The following is a 20073-nucleotide window of genomic DNA, read 5'->3' on the forward strand; positions in this document are numbered from 1 at the left end:
TCAACAGGCAGGTCAGATGTTTTGATTTTTTGAGTCCTAAATTGTGCTGTAGCTTTCAGAGGGGTGCTCAGGGATCCCTTTGGGCAGGGTGTGCCTGAGGGGCACCCCCTGATATACCCATCCCGGCTGTTGGGTGAAGCTGTTCTCTGGGGCTTTGCCCGTAGGAAGGTTTCACGAATGATCAGTACCAGGAACTGCAGGATCCAGCCTCTCTCACCTACGTCACGCGCTCGGAGAACAGCATCTTTTTTGAAGTGGATGGACCATACCTGGCCATGATCCTCCCAGCTTCCAAGGAGGAGGGCAAGAAGCTGAAGAAAAGGTGAGATTTCAAAGCTCGAACTAGTATCACTTCCCCCAGGTAACAGACTGAGGGCCTCTCTCCCTTCGTGCGTGTGGGGCACGTTGGTCCTTGCCCCTGGAGCTGGCAGTGTGCTTGATTCCCTGGCTTTAAATGGTTCCTTACACCCGATCACCTTGGAACCCATGAATGCACTTGCCTCCAGTGCCATACTATTGCTGTTATCTTCTAAAATTTACTGCCAAACAACTTTCTCCAAGTGGGTGGTGACCAGATACGATCTCCTTGTTTGGCTGCGAGGTGTGGAGAGCTTTGACTTTCCTTCTGAGGAGTTCTTGTATTGCTTATATTCAACCCAATCTGTTTAAACTCACCGGTTCCTGCCTTCCCATCTCTCAGGAGTTCACAGACCTCTGGCAATGCTTCTTCATAGACGTTTCCCCTTCCTTCTCCATCTGGAAGAAGGAACAGGTCCTGCCATTAGTGTCACGTTATAGGATAGTTGTGCTCAAACTTCACGGATTTCTCTGGAGCCTCCTAAATAGGAGGGTGAGCTCGAGCAGTAGCAGCCACTTGCTAGAGGGGTGCCCACAGACCTGGGTCTGGCTCCAAGAAATGCTGTCGCTGCCCTCCAGCACCCTCTGTCCTTACAGCTCTGGGCTTCTTTGGGCTTAATGTCCCATCGGACGAGCTCCGGCATCCACCGTCTGTGTCAGAGCCTTTCTGCAAGCGACGAGTCCCTACCACAGGGGTTGAGGTGATGCCAAGCACTGAGCGGGCTCTGCTTGCAGGACTCTTAATCTCGGGCCCTCTTGGTTTCTTGAAGTTTGGGGATGTTAGCAAGTGCATTTATTTCTTGGTCGCTTTCCAACCAAACCAGCCTGGAGGTGGCTGGCAGGCACCAGCGGTGGTGGTGGTGGAAGAGAAGGTTGTGCCCACGGGAACACGGTCAGGTGGGAGAAGGGCTGGCGAGACAACGTAGGTTTGAGGATCCCCTCTCTTCCCTTAGCTGATGCGCCTCTAAGGTTTTTCTTGAGACACACGCATAATTGGCAGGGCTGTGAAATGCAAAAAAAATGCGAGAGAAAAGGGGAGATGGGCGAGTGTTCTTATAGTTGTGTCATGGCTATGTCCAGTTTCCTCTGAACCCCTTTGCCGAGCGTCTGAGCTGACAAGTTTCCTTCTTCTCTCTAAACCTCTACTAATAAACCTAATATCTTCCTCCATTCTCCCACCCGGGCTCTCACCTCCTGCCCTTTACTTGTGTGCAATTAAGATCGTTCCCCGGGTCGGGATGGAGGAGCCGGGGCACGAGCTGACGTGCTTTTGCAGACCAAGTGGAGACAGTTGGTAGAGCAGCTGTAGATATTCCAAGATCATCCCGGTGCCGAGCACCACGGCTCCGTTGACCACGTTGGATGGCGCCATGGGGAGAAGCGCCCTGGCAGGAGGGACACCAGCGGGATCCTGGAGAACGCGTCCCTCGATGCCGGCCAGGTTTTGCCCAGGCTGTGTCTCCTAGGTACGCAGTATTCAACGAGGACGGGTCCCTGGCTGAGCTGAAGGGATTTGAGGTGAAGCGCCGAGGAGAGCTGCAGCTGGTGAAGATATTCCAGTCTTCCGTGTTTGAAGCCTTTCTGAAAGGTAGCACCCTGGAGGAGGTCTACGCTTCTGTGGCCAAGGTGGCTGATTACTGGCTGGATGTCCTCTACAGCAAGGTAAGCACGGGTCAGCACGTCTGTGCTCCCAAGGTGGAGCCGGAGAAGAAGTGTCGGAGCCAGTCAGGCACTGTGGGGAGGGTGGACTTCACTTGGACAGAGTAGGTGGTCCGCTCTGATGGTCGCTTCCATCTGATTTTTGCTGCTTTGGTTCTCTAGGGCTGCTGCTTAGCGCCTTTTAGTGCAAAGGCTCTTCATTCAGCTGTGGCGGTGGGTGGGTGGTGTCCTTCTCCAGCCATCTCCATCATGAAGCTGGTCTGGTGGCCCTCGTTCCCCGAGGACGTTGTCTAAGGGCATTCACCGAGGCAGAAAATGAGAGAGCCGCTTGCCTGCGGAGGGCTTTAGGAGGAGCACAGAGGCGTCAGCTACGCAATAACTGGGGAGAGTAGGGAAAATTGCAAGAAACTGGGGGGGTGAGAGGGACTGAGAGCTTCCCGTTTCGCAATGACCCTTGTCCAACAAATCCTTGGTGAGCCGGGCTACTTTGCATGAGCGTCACAAAGCAGTGCTGCCACAGCCCATCCACAGGATAAACCAATGCAAGCTTCAGAGCCACGCTCTCTCTTTCCAATACGTCACATGGCCAGCTGCGACGGGGAGAAATTCACGGTCTTCCCGTAGAGACCCACAGCACTGGATGTAGGCGCTCCCTGTATCTGCCAGCAGCAAGGTTAGATCGTTACGTTCTTGCTAGCTTTGGGGTTTTTTCCTCCCTTGCAGGCTGCCAACATGCCTGATTCAGAGCTGTTTGAGCTGATCTCGGAGAACCGCTCCATGTCACGCAAGCTGGAGGACTATGGGGAGCAGAAGTCCACCTCCATCAGCACTGCCAAGCGCCTGGCAGAGTTCCTGGGGGACCAGATGGTAAAGGATGCAGGGCTGAGCTGCCGGTTCATCATTTCCAAGAAACCAGAAGGGTCTCCAGTCACTGAGAGGTAACCCCCATCTTGAGGGGCCAGGGCTTTTGCGAGCGCGGGGGCAACCAAGAGGGGAAGGGCAGGGTAGCAGGAGGTGAGCGAGCTGGCGCGGTGTGGCCAAGTGATCAGCCGTCTGCTGGCTCAGACCATAAGCAAGACGAGCAATGGGTAATGCCGGCCAACCACTGCATGGTGGCCTCCCAGGGGTGGGAGGAAAAGCCTGGAAGGTTTCTGAAGGCTGAGAGTGGGGGTCGTGTGGTGCCGGGACCTTGCTCCAAGCGGGTAATAAGTGCTTCCCTGCCTTCCCCAGGGCCATCCCCCTCGCCATCTTCCAAGCCGAGCCCAGCGTGCGCAAACACTACCTCCGAAAATGGCTGAAGAGCCCCTCGCTGCAGGACTTCAATATCCGTGCGGTGAGCGGAGCATCCCTGCTCCGGGACGAGGGCTCGTCCCTTCAGAAGCATGACCTGGGCAGTGGCTACTTGTGCTTACGAAGCTGGGTGCCAGGGGTGGGGGTCCTGGTGAGATGCTTGATCCTGCATCTGGTTGTCTTCTACACGGCTTTCTTTGCTACCCACTGCTCTGCCCTCTTCACAGATCCTGGACTGGGACTACTACATCGAGAGACTGGGCAGCACCATCCAGAAAATCATCACCATTCCTGCAGCCCTGCAGCAGGTACGGGGCGGTGGTGGGGCAGGAGGAGGGCTTTGGTCGGGGGAACTCAGCGTGATTTGGAGATGTTCTCCAGGTAAAGAACCCAGTGCCACGGGTCCGGCACCCAGATTGGCTCCACAAGAAACTCCTGGAGAAGAACGATGTGTACAAACAGAAAAAAATCAACGAGCTCTTCACTTCGGAAGGCAAGAGACAGGTAAAGAGGGTGAGGGAAAGGTGCTGGCTGTGCTGGTGGGGCTCCTCTTCTGCAACCCGTGTCCTCCTGCTGTCCTTGTGCCCTCAGGTCCTCGCCAACCAGCCCCCAGAGGGGACACCCAACTCACAGATTGGTGACATAGAGGACTTTGGGGCGGCCAAGGCCCTTCAGCCACTGGTTCCCATCACAAATAAGCGGAAGCGCGTCCCTGCAGCAGAGGAAAGCCAGCAGACGTCCCAGGACCTGGAGCTCTCCCAGTCCTGGCGAGAGATCCTGGGTCCACCTCCGCCCCTGGGCACCACCAAGGTAGGTTGAAGCAGACTGGGCAGAAGATGCCCTGGGGCTGTGCTCACCCACCCGAGCAGCTTGGGTGCTGCCAGGAGCAAGCTGTGGGTCTCCTGAAACCCTCCGCACATCCATGGCTCAGGGCTCCAAGGAGAAATACAACCAGGAGATGGAGAAATACAAGCACTGTTTGGGAAAAGGGGGTGGTGGTGTCTTCACAGCTGGGTCAGGAATGTGATGTGGGGCTGGGGGCTGGGGGGCTTGGCTTTGCGGAGCAGTGTTGGGGGGCTGGGAAGCCTGTGCTGGTTTCTGGCTCGGCTCATGCGTGCTGTCTGGCTCCTCAGGAAGAGCGGCTGGTCTGGCTGCGCTACCACCAGAAGAAGTGGGAGCTGCAGGCTCGGCAGCGGCGGGAGCGGCGGAAGAGGCGGCGTCTGGAGGACGGTGGGGAGACAGCAGGTGGAGGAGTGGTCCGCGATGCCCTCTCCAAGGGGCTGAGCAGCTACCTGCGCAGGACAGCACGCAGCATCCTCGACTTGCCCTGGCAGATCGTGCAGGTACTGGGGAGGGAACCGGCCCTAGTGGGCAGCCCGGGGCGTAAGCCTTGTGTTTACACCGTCTGTGGTCACGGACTGCTGACCCCAACACCACTGGTGTTTGCCCTGGGGAGGCCAGGTGGGGCTGCGAAGCCTCACGCTCACGCACATCTGCGTGGAAACAGGAGCCCACGTGGTCATTCTTGGTGGTGAATCTGGGACGTGCGTGTCGATCTGCCAGTGGGGCAGGTCCAGGTCGGCCCATGGGCAGCACAGGGCAGCGGTCATCGAACCACAAAAACACCGTCAGATGTTGGAGGCAGCTCTGGGGTCTGTCTGGTCTAACCCCCTCCTCAAGCAGGGCCACCCAGAGCCAGTTGCCTCGGACAGTGTCCGCATGGCATTTTGAGTATGTCCAAGGTTGGGAGACGCCACAACCCCCCTGGGCACCCTGTGGCAGGCCTCAGTCACCCTCACAGTGAAAAAGTGTTTCCTGATGTTCAGAGGGAACCTCCCGTGTTCTGGTTTGTGCCCACGGCCTCTTGTCCTGCCACTGGACACCGCTGGGAAGAGCCAGGCTCTGTGCTCTTTGCCCTTCCCTTCAGATATTTGAATACATTGATGAGATCCTCCTGAGCTTCCCCTGCTCCAGGCTGGGCAGTCCCAGCTCTCACGGCCTTCCCTCGTGGGAAAAATGCTCCAGTCCCCCCTTCATCCTTGTGGCCCTTCATTGGACTCTCTCCAGTACGTCTACGTCTCTCCTGTACTGGGGAGCTCAGCGTGCCTGTGACGGACACAGGATTCCAGCGCTGCCTGGAAGCAGACAGCAGACAAATGCAGAGGCAGGGTGGTGCCATCGTTTGGGCTTTTCACAAATCCTCGTTACGCGCGGCCGTCTGAGCCTAACCCCTTGCCACCCACTTCATCTTCCAGAAAGGCCGTCAGAGCTGCCGGCAGCCCTTGTGCAGGCACGAGCTTGGGGCGGGACGGCTGGTCCAGGCCGTCAGAGTGACCTGGCTGTCATTAAGGGTCAGCTCGAATGGGTCGGCCAGCCTTAGCCAGTTTTCTCCGTGGTGCCCTGGGACAGTAGCAGGACATGGGGACTCTTAAAGATGACTCTTTAGGCCCTCTGTTCTCTTTGTGGCCACGAACTGGCCGTATAGATCCACAAAGTGCTCTGCAGCTTAGACATAAGCACTGGAGCATGTCGGTGTTAGAGCCGTTAGGGTACAACGCTAACTTTGTACCCCCGTGACCCGCAGATCGCCGAGACCGGCCAGCCTGGGCTGTTCAGGCTGTGGGCGGTGATCGGGAGCGACCTGCACTGCATCAGGCTGAGCATCCCCCGGGTCTTCTATGTCAACCAGCGCGTCCCGAAGCCAGAGGAGGGAACAGCCTACAGGAAGGTGAGGATCTGCCCCTTCTGGAAGGGGAGACAGCTGCTTGTGGTGAGATAAGGTGCTTCACCTCCGCCGCAAGCAGATATTACAAGCATCTGCCTTGCAGGCTCGCACTCTCCCAGTCCACGGATGTACCTCATCCGGTCCCTGGTCCCTCTGCTATAATCCCTGCCTGCCCAGAAGGCAGGTTCTCTGTTACGGGAATTAGTAACAAGCACAAGCATAAACCACCGATTTCCTTATGAGAGAGGAGCACTGGGAGCTGGGCTGGCTCAGACCCCAGCTCTCGCAGCCCTTCGATGTGCCCGGGCTCCTGGCAGCGGTGCTACGATGTGCCCCGCTAAGCGTGTCCCTTGCCTTCGCAGGTGAACAGGATCCTGCCCCGCTCAAACTTGGTTTACAACCTGTATGAATACTCCGTTTCCGAAGACATGTACCAAGAGCACATCAACGAGATCAATGCGGACCTCTCTGCTCCAGACATCGAGGGAGTGTATGAGACGCAGGTAACGCCCCCGGGCGCGCACTGGGAAGGGTCGCTGAGGGGTAGCTGGGTACCCAGTGGCACAGAAGGGCACCCGGCGCTTAAAAAGTCAGCAACTTGGTGAGACATCAAAAATCAGAAGCCCCGCGCACCAGAGGACTGGGGAATGTACCCGCCTTCGCGTGGGCAGAGATAGTGAGTATCAGCACGTGGTTCGAGGCACGTCAGGGAAAGGAGGTTTGGTTTATTTGAAGTTAGGAAACTTTTGGGGAAAGAAGGCGCTTAAGCAGAACGGGTGATCTTCCTCAAAACCAAACCAGAGCGAGCCTGCTGATGTTTGAAGCAGAACAGATACGGGGTATTTAAAGACAGGGGAAAACCCAACACGCGGGGAGTCGCACTGGGTGCCCTGTCCTCTAAAAGGAGGTTATAAACGCTTTAGAAAGAAGAATAGGATACAACTTGAAAGTTTGGGAAGAGCAAGAACAACCTAAACAAAGTTCAGTACAAAGCAATCGAGTCAAAATGAAGTTTACCGGCGCTATCAATGCTGAAAGCCTGAAAATGAAGACGGGAAACGGGGACGCCGGCTTCTAATGGGGACACTGGTTTGTTCAGCAGCTCAAAACCTGGTGACAGGAATTTAATCAAGACGTTGTAGTGCCAGGACCTGACCTCTACGGAAGCGGCAGAGTGGGCTGCACCGTTGTAAGCGTGGGGCTCCATGTTAAAGAAGGCAGAGAGAGAAGCGAATTTGCTACTAAAATGCAAGGTAGAATTATTACGGATCAAAAGTCTTTGCCTAAGTAGCAGAAGCTTGGTGGGAGCAGCGGTGCCATTGGCTACAAAATGCAAGAGGCTGCGAGGGCAAAAGGAGCCTCAGCAACCTGGGAGACTTCAGCTACCAAAGTTATTGGTGTAGCCTGGAAAGTGTTACGGTGGGGCAGGAGGAAATAAACCATTTTTAGCCGCCTTAAATTCCTGCTTTCAGAAAATTTGGGATGAAGGTCGCACAAGGCAAGGCACAACTCTTAGTTTAGTCAGCAGCGCCTAAAACTTCTTTCAAATGACTCCGCCAAAGTGACTGGCATGGACACAAATTCATCGTAGCTGTAAGAGACTTTCTGGTAGCAAACCTGAGTCCTCTCCACTGCCATAGTGTTTAACAAGTGGGACTTGGTAAAATCAAGAAGCAGAGGAAATTAAAATTCGCAACTGAAGTAACACCAGGGTCACGGAGGTGTTTTAAAGATCTAGAAGGAAGTGAGATGATCAAGGGGTTGCAGCATCTGTTGTGCAAGGGGAGGCTGGGCGAGCTGGGACTGTTCAGCCTGGAACAGAGGAGGCTCCGGGGACCTTCTCGATGGGAGGACTAAAGGAGAGGAGCCAGGCTCTTCTCAGCGGTGCCCAGGGAGAGAGCGGGAGGCAGCAGGCACAAAGTGAAACATGGGAAACTCTGTGTTAACATCAGAGAAAACTTCTGCAAAGGTCACATTCGCAGGCCCTGGCCCTCATGGGGGACTTCAACCACCCCGATATCTGTTGGAGGGACAACACAGCAGGGCACCAGCAATCCAGGAAGTCCTTGGAATGCATCGATGGCAACTTCCTTCTCCGAGTGGCAGAGGAGCCAACGAGGAGAGGAGCCATGCTGGACCTTGTCCTTACCAACAAGGAGGGGCTGGTGGGGAGCGTCAAGCTCAAGGGTAGCCTTGGCTGCAGTGACCGTGAGATGGTAGAAGTCAAGATCCTTTGGGCAGCGAGGAGGGTGCACAGCAAGCTCACTACCCTGAACTTCAGGAGAGCAGACTTTGGCCTCTTGAGGGACCTGCTTGGCAGGGTTCCATGAGATAAAGCCCCGGAGCAGAGAGAGGCCCAAGGGAGCTGGCTAGTATTCAAGGATCACCTCCTCCAAGCTCAGGAGCGATGTAGCCCAACAAAGAAGTCGTCAGGCAAAAAGCCAGGAGGCCTGCATGGATGAACAAGGAGCTCCTGGACAAGCTCCAAAGCAAAATGGAGGCCTGGAGAGGGTGGAAGCAAGGACAGGTAGCCTGGGTGGAATACAGAGAAACTGTCTGAGCAGCCAGGGATTGGACTAGGGAAGCTAAAGCCCAGATAGAGTTAAATCTGACCAGGGACATCAAGGGCAACAAGAAGAGCTTCTGTAAGTATGTCAGTGATAAAAGGAAGACTAGGGAAGATGTGGGCCCTCTCCAGAAGGAAAGGGGAGGCCTGGTCACCCCGGACATGGACAAGGCTGAGGTACTCAATGACTTTTTTCGCCTCGGTCTTCACCGGCAAGGGCTCTAACCACACACCCAAGTTGCAGAAGGCAAAGGCAGGGACTATGAAAATGAAGAATCACCCACTGTAGGAGAAGGTTCAAAACCATCTGAGGAACCTGAAGGTGCATAAGTCCATGGCACCTCATGAGATTCATCCACGGGTCCTGAGGGAACTGGTGGATGAAGTTGCTAAGCCGCTTTCCATTATATTTGAGAACTCATGGCAGTTCCTGCTGACTGGAAAAGGGGAAACGTAACCCCCATTTTCAAAAAGGGTAAAAAGGAAGACCCAGGGAACTACAGGCCGGTCAGTCTCACCTCTGTGCCTGGCGAGATCATGCAGCAGATCCTCCTGGAAACTGCTAAGGCACATGGAAAATCAGGAGGTGATTGGTAGCAGCCAACGTGGCTTCACCAAGGGCAAGTCATGCCTGACAAATGTGGTGACTTTCTATGACGGGGCTACAGCGTTGGTGGATAAGGGAAGAGCGACTGACATCATCTACCTGGAGTTGTGCAAAGCATTTGACACTGTCCCGCACAACATCCTGGTCTCTAAATTGGAAAGAGATGGGTTTGATGGATGGACCACTCGGTGGATAAGGAACTGGCTGGGTGGCCACACTCAAAGCCTTGCAGTCAACGGCTTGATGTCCCAGTGGTCATCAGTGACAAATGTGTTCCTCAGGGGTCAGTACTGGGACCGGTGCTGTTTAATGGCTTTGTTGGCGACATGGACAGTGGGATCGAGTGCACCCTCAGCAAGTTTGCCGATGACACTAAGGTGTGTGGCACGGTTGGCGTGCTGGAGGGAAGGGATGCCATCCAGAGGGACCTGGACAGGCTGGAGAGGTGGGTCTGTGCCAACCTCATGACGTTCAACCAGGCCGAGTGCAGGGTCCCGCACCTGGGTCATGGCAATCCCAAGCACAAATACAGGCTGGGCAGAGAAAGGATTGAGAGTAGCCCTGAGGAGAAGGACTTGGGGGTGTTGGCGGATGAGAAGCTCAACACGACCCGGCAACGTGCGCTGGCAGCCCAGAAACCCCCCGCAGCCTGGGCTGCATCAAAAGAAGCGTGGCCAGCGGGGGTGATTCTGCCCCTCTGCTGTGGTGAGACCCCCCCTGCAGTGCTGTGTCCAGCTCTGGAGTCCTCAGCACAAGGACATGGACCTGTTGGAGCAGGTCCGGAGGAAGGCCACAAAGGTGACGAGAGGGCTGGAGCGGCCTTCCAGTATCTGAAAGCTGGAGAGGGACTTTTCACAAGGGCATGCAGCGATAGGGCGAGGGGAGATCTAGGTTAGATAAGAGGAAGGAATTTTTCACTCTGAGGGGGGTGAGCCCCTGGCGCAGGTTGCCCAGAGAAGCTGTGGCTGCCCCATCCCTGGAGGGGTTCAAGGCCAGGTTGGACAGGGCTTGGAGCAGCCTGGGCTGGTGGGAGGTGTCCCTGCCCAGGGCAGGGGGTGGAATGAGATGCTCTTTATGGTCCCTTCCAGCCCAAACCGTTCTGTGATTCTATAAGGTGGTCGAGCGGTTTGCCCAGAGGCTTTTGGGGTTTCCGTCCTCAGAGATACAGAGAACCCAGCTGGACACAGTCCTGGGCAAGGAAAAATCCATCTTGATCTTTAAACGCCTGCAGTGCACTTGTGAGCACGGCCTCCAACAGCCTGTAGCAGGACAACGCAGGAGAATAACGAGGGGGATGCGAGGGAGGGAACGGTTTCCTCGAAGGGATGGGACTTAAGGACGCGGGAATGCTGATGTACTTTAAGAAGGTAGAATGTACCTTTTAAAAAGGTAAAATATATTTTAGGAGGTAGAATCTCTCATTGAGTAAGAATAAAGAGCTGTAAAAGGTCACAAGGCCCTGTGAAACCAGACACTTGGTACAAACAATGAATGCCTTACTATTGAATATACCCTTGAAGAAGAACAGAAGGCTGATAACGAGGAACATCCCACCCCAGGAGGTGCCAGAACCGGCTGAAAACCAGACGGCTGCTGGATAAGGCATAAGGTCAACAAAAATTTGCAGGATCTGGGGGAAAGGCAAAGGTGGCAGTGGGAGATCGTACCCACCAACTCGACTGGAGACCGAGTTGGACTACCTCAGTCCGTGGAGCACTCGCACGTCCATTAAAAGACCTTGTAGCTTTAAATGACAGCGAGGGACTGTACTAGCCACTGGAAAGGGTTAAGATAAGGTACTGACCAATAGTTGTCACTAAGGGTGTGCATTTCTGTGGTTTGGACAGTATAAATATTCCCAAGGGTTTCTCGGCCGGTGTGCTAGCTTTGTGGATTACCACCTGCGAGAGGCTGGAACTTTAAAATAGCTGTCTCCAAGCTTGCTTAAGCTTCTGCAACCCGCGGGCAGGCCTGCAGGCCGAGGGGGAGCGTGTCGTGGCTGTCCGGCACCTTCTGCAGACCCTCCTCTTGCTCACCAGCCACCCCCCAAGACTGCCGTCGGTCAGGCGCGTTGCCCCCCGTGGAAAGGGGGCAGGCCTTTGGCTCTCGGAGTGGCCGGACCCTGCCTCCCCTGGGGAGCCGCCCCGACGCCTCCCGTTAACCCCAAACCTGCCGAGGCACGAGGACTGTGCCGAGCCCAGCGCCGCCCCAGCAGCGGGGGGCAGGGGAAGCCTGCGTCCCGAGGTAGCACCAACCCATAAGTTGCAGAGCTGCAAGATCGCCCGGATACCGCTCCGCGCATCTTCCCAAGCGCCTGCCGCCGCCCTTGATGGTCGGGTCTGGGGCTCGGTGGGGACACCTGTGAATTAAAAATTCAGATACCTGTTCCGTTTCTCCAGCACTGGCAAGGGTGATAATTCCCAACTCATGCCAGAGGCACCCTAGGTATGTCCTGCCTGTGGTTTTTAAGCCAGGTTGTTCTAGGTCTGAAACCCCCAAGAGGAGCTTAGTTGTGGCAAGTTCTTCCAGCCTGTCTCTCCCCATCGTTACAGGTGCCGCTCCTCCTCCGTGCCCTGATCCACCTGGGCTGCGTGTGCATGGTCAGCAGGCAGCTCGTCAGGCACCTGGCAGGGCGAGAGGCCGAAACCTTTGACATCGACCACCTGGAGATGCGCTCGCTGGCCCAGTTCACTTACCTGGAGCCAGGTGAGGCACCTGGGAGAGGGGCCGGTGGGGCAGCCCGGACCTGGCCCCCGCGGGTACCGCTGATGCTCTGTGCTCTGCGTCCCTAGGAAGTATTCGCCACATCTACCTCTACCACAGCTCCCAGGGCAGCAAGGCGCTCTTGGGCCTCTTCATCCCCTCACAGCGCAAAGCTGCCGTCTTCGTGCTGGACAAGGTAAGGTGGGACTTTGGAGACTGGGGGGTTGGGAGTACTGGGGGGTGAAAAGTTGGACGTAACCCAGCAACGTGCGCCAGCAGCCCAGAAACCCCCCCACAGCCCGGGCTGCATCCCCAGCAGTGTGGGCAGGGGGGCGAGGGGGGGATTCTGCCCCTCTGCTCTGCTTTGGGGAGACCCCCCTGCAGTGCTGCCTCCAGCGCTGGGGCACCAACAGCAGAAGGACACGGAGCTGTTGGAGCGGGGCCGGAGGAGGCCCCGGAGCTGCTGGGAGGGCTGGAGCCCCTCTGCTGGGAGGACAGGCTGAGAGAGCTGGGGGGGTTCAGCCTGGAGGAGAGAAGGCTCCGGGGAGACCTTATTGTGGCCTTTCAATACTTAGAGGAGGCTTTTAAGAAAGACAGGGATATACTTTTTAGTAGAGCCTGTAGCAATAGGACAAGAGGCGACAGTTTGAAACTAAAAGAGGGCAGATTTAGACTCAATATAAGGAAGAAATGTTTTACGATTAGGGCAACGGAGCTGGTGAGGGGTCTGGAGCACAAGTCCTGTGAGGAGCGGCTGAGGGAGCTGGGGGTGCTCAGCCTGGAGAAAAGGGGGCTGAGGGGAGACCTTCTCGCTCTCTGCAGCTCCCTGAAAGGAGGGGGCAGCCAGGGGAGGTCGGGCTCTTCTCCCAAGGAACAAGCGATGGAACAAGAGGAAACGGCCTCAAGTAGCCCCAGGGGAGGTTTAGGATGGATATTAGGAAAAATTTCTTCACCGAAAGGGTTGTCAAGCATCGGAACAGGCTGCCCAGGATGGCTGAGTCTCCATCCCTGGAGGGATTTAGAAGACGGGCAGACGTGGTGCTTAGAGAGATGGTTTAGTGACGGGTTTTTGTCAGAGTTCGGTTGATGGCTGGACTCAGTGATGCGAAAGGTCCCTTCCAACCCAGGCAATTCTGTCATTCTGTGATCCCATGGTGAGACACTGGGACAGGTTGCCCAGAGAGGTGGGGGATGCCCCATCCCTGGAAACATTCCAGGTCAGGGGGGACGGGGCTCTGAGCAACCTGATCTAGTTGAAGACGTCCCTGCTCATGGCGGCGGGGGTTGGACTAGGTGGCCTCTAAAGGTCCCTTCCAACCCAAACATATATGATGATATGAATGGGGGTCAAGCAGCAGGAGGTTGCTCCACACGTTGCACATCCCATCTTGTGATGGACAGAGGGGAGAGACCCCCGGGACCAGGCAGCCCGGGGTCCCTCTCCCCCCTGCTCCAACCCGGTCCCCCTTGGGCGCAGGTACGCAGCAACCAGATGCCGAATCTCACCACCCTCTTCTCGCTGGAGCGCAGTGCGCTGCTGGAAAAGGCGGGTGAAGAACTGCTGCCCCCGGACAAGCACACCTTCGAAGTGCGCGCCGAGACCGACCCCAAGGCCATCTACAGAGCCATCCAGCGGCTACTGCTGGGCTACAAGGTGAGACGAAGGTGTGAGGAAGGTCCCTGCAGGACTCTGTTGATGCCGGCACGCGGGAAGGGGAGGGTGCTGTGGAAAGCACTGGTGCACCAGTTCCGACAGCGCCCGCATGTATCTGCTGGCCCGAAGGTCAAGGGTGGAAGTGGGTGTTGCTCAAGGGCTTTGTCTTGCTCGGGGTGGTGTGCACAGGGCAGCACCAGCAGCAAGGCCACCTCAGTGTCTCCCCCAGCCAGCTGGAGGGCGCTTCAGGCACGCTGGGGTGTGCTGCCCACCCCGTGGGGACCTGCGGCGGGGACGGGGCGTCCGGCACTGCCGGTTTCCCGCTGAGCAGAGGCGCTCGCTGGAGTGGTGCACCGGGACACGTCCTCCTCTTCTTCGTGCAGGACGAGCGCCGGGGCCCCACACTGGTTGCTGTGCAGTCGAACTGGGACCTGAAGCGTCTGGCAAGCGGGATCCCCATCATCGAGGAGTTCCCCTTGGTCCCCATCCGGCTGGTAGATGACATCAGCTACTCGGTCCTGGACTGGCAGCGCCACGCTGCCCGCCGCATGATCCGCCACTACCTCAACCTGGACACCTGCCTCTCCCAGGCTTTCGAGATGAGCAGGTGCCTGGGGCGGCCGCGTTCCCCTGGGGCTGCTGTGCCCTTGATGGCACCACGGGAGCCTGCCTTGTCCCTTGAGGGGACAAGCAGGGGTCCCTGTCTTCTCTGCAGCGGCGCTCACCCTGGTGACCGTTCACCTCCCTGTGCCCCAGGTACTACCACATCCCCATTGGGAACCTCCCTGATGACATCTCCACCTTTGGCTCTGACCTGTTCTTCTCGCGCCACCTCCGTCGTCACAACCACTTGCTGTGGCTCTCGCCCACGGCCCGCCCGGACCTGGGGGGGAAGGAGGCTGATGACAACCGCCTGGTGATGGAGTTTGACGAGAGAGCCTCGGTGGAGATAAACAACCCCGGCTGCTACTCAACAGGTGAGGAGGGAGTGGGGTTGTAGTGCCGAGTTGGGGCAGACCCGGGTCCTGCTTTGCAAGCCCTGCAGAAGGATGGACGTGGTCTCCAAAGAGCCTCTGTGTTGGCAGTAGTCAGCAGCAGCTTTGGTGTTTCAGCGGTGATCCGGGCAAGGCGCATGCAAGGGGCATGTCCCTGGGGCAGGGAGGTCTCGCCCGCAATGCGTGCGGGCATCCGAATGCAGACTCTTTCCCAATTCATGGCCACCAACAGCAGCACTCGGAAGCAGCTTGAGTGGTGCTCAGTTCTTCTGAGCTCCTCTGCTGCGGCTTCCAGAAAATAAATGCTGTTGCCCAGAGGGTTAGTAGGGCTAAGGCTTGTTGGAAGCCAAGTCTCGGTCAAGACAGTCATGGCTGTGAAAGCCTCTCCCCACCCGGTGGGGCAACAGCTATAGATCACCGTTAGAACTGTGACGAGCGCTTCTGGCAGAGGGGGGCAGGGAGGGTGTCCTCGGTGGTCCTTTGCCCCGCCTGCCTGCTGAGAGGTTGTGTCTGCTCTTAGTGTGTCTGGAGCTGGACATCCAGAGCCTGGCTGTAAACACGGTGTTGCAGTCCCACCACATAAACGACATGGAAGGAGGCTCCAGCATGAGCATCAGCTTTGACGTGATTCAGCAGGCGTCCCTAGAAGACATGGTGACGGGGAACCAAGCTGCCAACATCCCGGCCAGCTATGACGAAACTGCCCTCTGCTCCAACACTTTCAGGTATGGCTCTAGGAGGCAGCAGGAGGTGGAGCATCTGGTCTCCATCCTGGCAGGTCCCACTGGGGGTCCTGCCTCTAATTCCCTCCTGGCTTTAGCCTTTCCCAGGCTTGTGCCAGCAATGGGGCTTGTGGGGTGCTCTGAATATAAATTCAGGTCTCGAGGGCAGGGCAGGGCAGGCATCTTCTCCAAGAGACTCTTGAAGATCCTGAGCTCAGAACTTCCTGGAGGCTCAGTCAGTAGATACCTGGGGATGTTGGTGAACCATAGAATTGCCTGGGTTGGAAGGGACCTTTCAGATCACGTAGTCGAACCATAAAGACTTTGAAGACTTTACCCTTTCTCCTTTCTTCGTGCTCCGCCACGTTCTAGAGGCACATATTTACCCTGGGGATCACGTGCCAAGGGCTCACACATCTCTGCGTTGGCAGAGTTCCCGCTCTAAATTCTCCAGCGTATCCGAAAACATGTCCCTGTCTGGAAGGGGGAAGGGGTCGCTCATGGCTGGTGGGGTGATGCTGGTCTCTGTTCCCTGGCAGGATCCTGAAGAGCATGGTGGTGAGCTGGGTGAAGGAGATCACGCAGTATCACAACGTCTACGCAGACAACCAAGTCATTCACTTCTACCGCTGGCTCCGCTCTCCTTCCTCCCTGCTCTATGACCCGGCACTGCACCGCACGCTCCACAACATGATGAAGAAGCTTTTCCTGCAGTAAGTGAGACCTGGAGCACACCAGGCTGGTGAACGGGGAAGGCACAGGCATGGTGTTGGTGACAAGGATGCTGCTGGCACCCACAGTCACTCCTCTCTGCCACAGCCTCCAGAGAGGTGGGCAGTAGGTTGGACCTCCTGTACCAGTAGGGTGAGCTCCCTTGCGTGGCGTCACCAACGTGCTGGACTCTTGACTGCTGGATCAGCGTGTCCTCCACGGGTTGCATCCGCTCCCGGGTCTTTGCCTTCCTGCCCGCTGACTCCCGCTCCTGTGCCCTCCCTTCAGGCTGGTGGCTGAGTTCAAGCGGCTGGGCTCCTCGGTGGTTTACGCCAACTTCAACCGGATCATTCTGTGCACCAAGAAGCGGCGCATCGAGGACGCCATCAGCTACATGGAGTACATCATCAACAGGTAGAGTGCCAAGCCAGGACGGGAGGTGAGGCTCCCGGATGATGGAGCTGAGGCAGGGCTCAAGGGCAGGGAGGATGCTGATTTTTTTTTTTGCCTTTTGCAAGGCCTTAGCACTGTATTCCTTGGGTTTTGGGGGTTTTTTTGGCAAAGCTCCTGAAGGGACTGGTTCTCTTGCTGTCATGCCTGGAGCAGGGATCTGTCCCTTGGCTGTCCTCTGTGGGTAATGTTCCAAGAACACTCATAGGATTCAACCCAGAAGAGACCTTCAGGAGAACTTGAGGTGCCCAGCTCCTCATCCCCTGGCTGGCTCTCAGCATCCCAGCCACAGAGTACCGGCACGTCAACGCAAGCACAGGGAGGCAACTCCTCGGGCATGGCGTCTCCTGGGGTCCCTGCCAGTGGTGGGGTGGGAGAAGGGAACCCTCTCTCTCCTCGCCAGCATCACCTCCTCCCCACGGTGTCCCACGGAGAAGGCTCTGAACTGGGGACGATGTCAACACTGTGGGTGACTGCAGTCTTTTCTCTCCAGCATCCACTCCAAGGAGATCTTCCACTCGCTGACCATCTCCTTCTCCCGCTGCTGGGAGTTCCTGCTCTGGATGGATCCAGCAAATTATGGAGGTATCAAGGGAAAAGTGCATCCTCACATCCATTATGGGGAGGTAAGAAATGGGAAGGGCTCAGAGGAGCAGCAGGGTGCTGGGGGTCAAGCTGAGCAGGGAGGTGTTGGCTGGGCACGAGGAACTGCTGCGATACCATTGCCTCCTCCGGAAGGATACCAGCAAGAGGCAAGCGTTGGAGGAGGAGGACAGCGAGGAAGAGGAGGTGGTGGGGGAAGAAGAGGAGGAGGAGGAAGGGGAGCCGAACGTGGAGGAGCTGCTGGAGAACAGCTGGAACATAGCGCAGTTCCTGCCCCAGGCCGCATCCTGCCAGAGCTACTTCCTGATGATCGTGTCAGGTGAGCTGTCCCAGGGACGGGACGAGGTCACTTGTGCCTCCCCGGTGCCAGAGCGACCCTGCAGCGGGGCGGCCGCTGGCGCTGGCTGGAGCTGGAGCCTGGCCTGTGTCTCCCCAGCCTACATTGTGGCCGTGTACCACAGCATGAAGGAGGAGCTGCGGCGCAATGCCCCTGGGAGCACTCCCGTCAAGAGGAGGAGTACCAGCCAGGTGTCCCAGGAGGCTCTGGGGGAGACGGGGGCCATGCCTGGTGAGTGCGGAGCCATGGGGCAGCCCTGGGGCAGGCAGAGCGCCATCCCCCTCACTGTCCCCATATGCCACCGTACGGCTCAAGCGCTCTCTGCTCCGTCTCTCTAGGCATGATCACCTTCTCACAGGATTACGTGGCCAATGAGCTCACCCAGAGCTTCTTCACCATCACCCAGAAGATCCAGAAGAAGATGGCTGGTTCTCGTAATGCCACTGAGCCCTCAGACCTGTTCCCAGTGCTGCCTGGCTCCTACCTGCCGCTCAACAACCCGGCTCTGGAGTTCATCAAATACGTTTGCAAGGTCAGCGGGGTGGGCCAGGCCCCTTTTCTGAAGGTTTGCAGTCAGGGCTCAAATTCTGGTCCTCGTCCATGACTCGGATTTGCTGCAGGAGTGCTCGGCAAACAGTTTGTCTTGCCCTGCATCCGTATGAGATCATGAGGATGTGAGCTGTCCTGGTGAGGACGCTCTCGTCTTCTCTGCTGGTGGGCTCACCTGGTTCTTTTTCTTGTAGGTCCTCTCCCTGGATGCCAACATAACCAACCAGGTGAACAAGCTGCGCCGGGACCTGCTGCGCCTCATCGAGGTGGGCGAGTTCTCAGAAGAAGCCCAGTTTCGGGACCCCTGCCGCTCCTACGTGCTCCCTGAAGTCATCTGCAGGAATTGCAACTTCTGCAGGGACCTGGACCTGTGCAAGGACCCTGCCCTCTCCCAGGTGCAGCCTCTTCCCTGGGGCCACCAGAGGCCCCAGCATGGCAATGCCGGAGGCCGGTCCATCGCATTACTCGCCTCGTCTCCCAGCCCCTTTGCTTTGCGGCTCTGCTTGCTGCCGGTGCTCAACCTCACCTAAAGGCCATGTTCTGTTCACCTCCTTTTCTAGCTGCTTGGGACAGGTCTGAGCATCCCTTGCCTTTGGCCGATGCTCTGCCCTCTCCAGAAACCGGTTCCATCATCCCAGCTCTTGGGATTCTTGGTGCTCACCTCCCTCCCCTTTGCCCCTAGGATGGGTCGGTTCTGCCCAGCTGGGTCTGCGCCAACTGCCAGGCGCAGTACGACTCCGCTGCCATTGAAACGGCGCTGGTGGAAGCCCTGCAGAAGAAGCTGATGGCCTTCGTGCTGCAGGACCTGGTGAGTGTGGGGCTGCCCCGCTCTGGCCTGTCCCCCTGGCCGCCTGAGGCCCGACACCTTCACTCTGCCCCAGGCAGAGGGGCTTGGCCTCGCCTCCTGGCCCACCTAAAACTCCTTGGCCTCCAGGTGTGCAAGAAGTGTCACGGTGTGAAGGAGACGCACATGCCCGTGTACTGCAGCTGTGCTGGAGACTTCGCCCTCACCATCTCTTCCCAGGTACGCCTGCACCCTCCTGCCTTGCCCAGCCCCGTGGCAGCAGCTCCCAGAGGGACAGCAAGGAGCCTGGCCGTGCCCTGTCGCTCCTCTGCCTCTTTAACTGCTTGTCCCCTGGGACCTGCTGTGCTCTGCCCCACCAGCCCTCCCTGGCCACCCCCCTGCCCCCAGGGGTGCTGGGCAGCCTCCTTCCCTCCCTGCATCCTTCTCCCCAGACCTTCGTGGAGCATGTCAACGTCTTCCAGAACATCGCCCGGCATTACGGCATGGCCTACTTGCTGGAAACCATCGAGTGGCTGCTGCGCGCCAACCCCCAGCTCCAGCAATGAGTTGGTGGCTGCTCCTCCTGCCTGCACCGCGCTGCTCGGGACACAGGGCTGGGCTCTCACGGCCGCAGGAGAGCGGTCCCGCACCCCCTTGGCCACGCGCCGGACCCCAGAGAAGCTGGGCAGCCCTCCTGGGGCCAGGGAGGGAAGGCAGGAGCCCGGCCGGCGCCGGGGCTGTCCTGCCCCCAGCTGCCTGGCGTGAGGGTCTGGGGGCACCAAGGGCTGGAGCTGTGCTCCAGAAGTCTGTGCTGGCCCCCAGCTCTGGTTTTAATGTTCGATTTCTATAAATAAATGGATTGTAGACGGCAGGTGTAATTCTTGGGGAGGGGGGAAGCAGGGGCTGTAGCCCTGGGGGGATGCATGCAGCTGTGGGGGGTTGAGCTGTGTCCTCGCTGGGCAGGAAGGACCAAGGACCTGTCCCCGTCGGATCCCTGCCTGCCTGGGGGCAGGAAGGCTGCAGCCGGGCAGTGCCCCCCACGTTGCCCCCTCCAGCTCCAGGGGAAGGGGCTGCCGGCAGCAGAGAGGCGGTGCTGGCGCCTGGTGCTCCCTGCCATCGCGGGCCGTCGGTGCCTGGCTCTGCCCCGCCGGGCAGAGACCCCAGGGCTGCAGCTCCCCTGCGTCCCGGAGGCTTGGCTCTGCTCTGGGACAAGGGCGGGGATGGTGCCCGCAGGGGGCTGGGGGGACCCTGTCCTGTTCCCACATCCCTGCAGCGGGGCGAGCGGCCCAAGGTCCCTCCAGCTCCCAGCGAGGGCGGGAGGATGCGTGTCCCCACGGTGGCACAGAGGGCTCGAGGAGGGG

At 57.8% G+C, this 20073-nt stretch overlaps 1 protein-coding gene across 1 annotated transcript in view; it reads left to right on the forward strand.

Annotated features, from left to right (window-relative positions):
* POLE (DNA polymerase epsilon, catalytic subunit) overlaps positions 1-19548 on the forward strand; it is a 34866-nt gene extending 15318 nt beyond the window's left edge. The window contains exons 24-49 of the mRNA XM_054219800.1: positions 165-322; positions 1824-2019; positions 2740-2954; positions 3247-3349; positions 3534-3614; positions 3688-3810; positions 3898-4116; positions 4440-4649; positions 5891-6034; positions 6394-6534; positions 11757-11910; positions 11997-12103; positions 13385-13561; positions 13945-14168; positions 14318-14538; positions 15077-15281; positions 15818-15991; positions 16278-16403; positions 16933-17065; positions 17178-17361; positions 17479-17610; positions 17718-17911; positions 18123-18323; positions 18611-18736; positions 18863-18952; positions 19165-19548. Coding sequence (XP_054075775.1) covers positions 165-322; positions 1824-2019; positions 2740-2954; positions 3247-3349; positions 3534-3614; positions 3688-3810; positions 3898-4116; positions 4440-4649; positions 5891-6034; positions 6394-6534; positions 11757-11910; positions 11997-12103; positions 13385-13561; positions 13945-14168; positions 14318-14538; positions 15077-15281; positions 15818-15991; positions 16278-16403; positions 16933-17065; positions 17178-17361; positions 17479-17610; positions 17718-17911; positions 18123-18323; positions 18611-18736; positions 18863-18952; positions 19165-19278 — 4152 coding nt within the window. The 3' untranslated portion in view covers positions 19279-19548. The remainder of the gene's footprint in view (positions 1-164; positions 323-1823; positions 2020-2739; positions 2955-3246; positions 3350-3533; positions 3615-3687; positions 3811-3897; positions 4117-4439; positions 4650-5890; positions 6035-6393; positions 6535-11756; positions 11911-11996; positions 12104-13384; positions 13562-13944; positions 14169-14317; positions 14539-15076; positions 15282-15817; positions 15992-16277; positions 16404-16932; positions 17066-17177; positions 17362-17478; positions 17611-17717; positions 17912-18122; positions 18324-18610; positions 18737-18862; positions 18953-19164) is intronic.
* Positions 19549-20073: the final 525 nt, after the last annotated feature.

Source organism: Rissa tridactyla, chromosome 13 (assembly GCF_028500815.1).
Source record: "Rissa tridactyla isolate bRisTri1 chromosome 13, bRisTri1.patW.cur.20221130, whole genome shotgun sequence".
Taxonomy (NCBI): domain Eukaryota; kingdom Metazoa; phylum Chordata; class Aves; order Charadriiformes; family Laridae; genus Rissa; species Rissa tridactyla.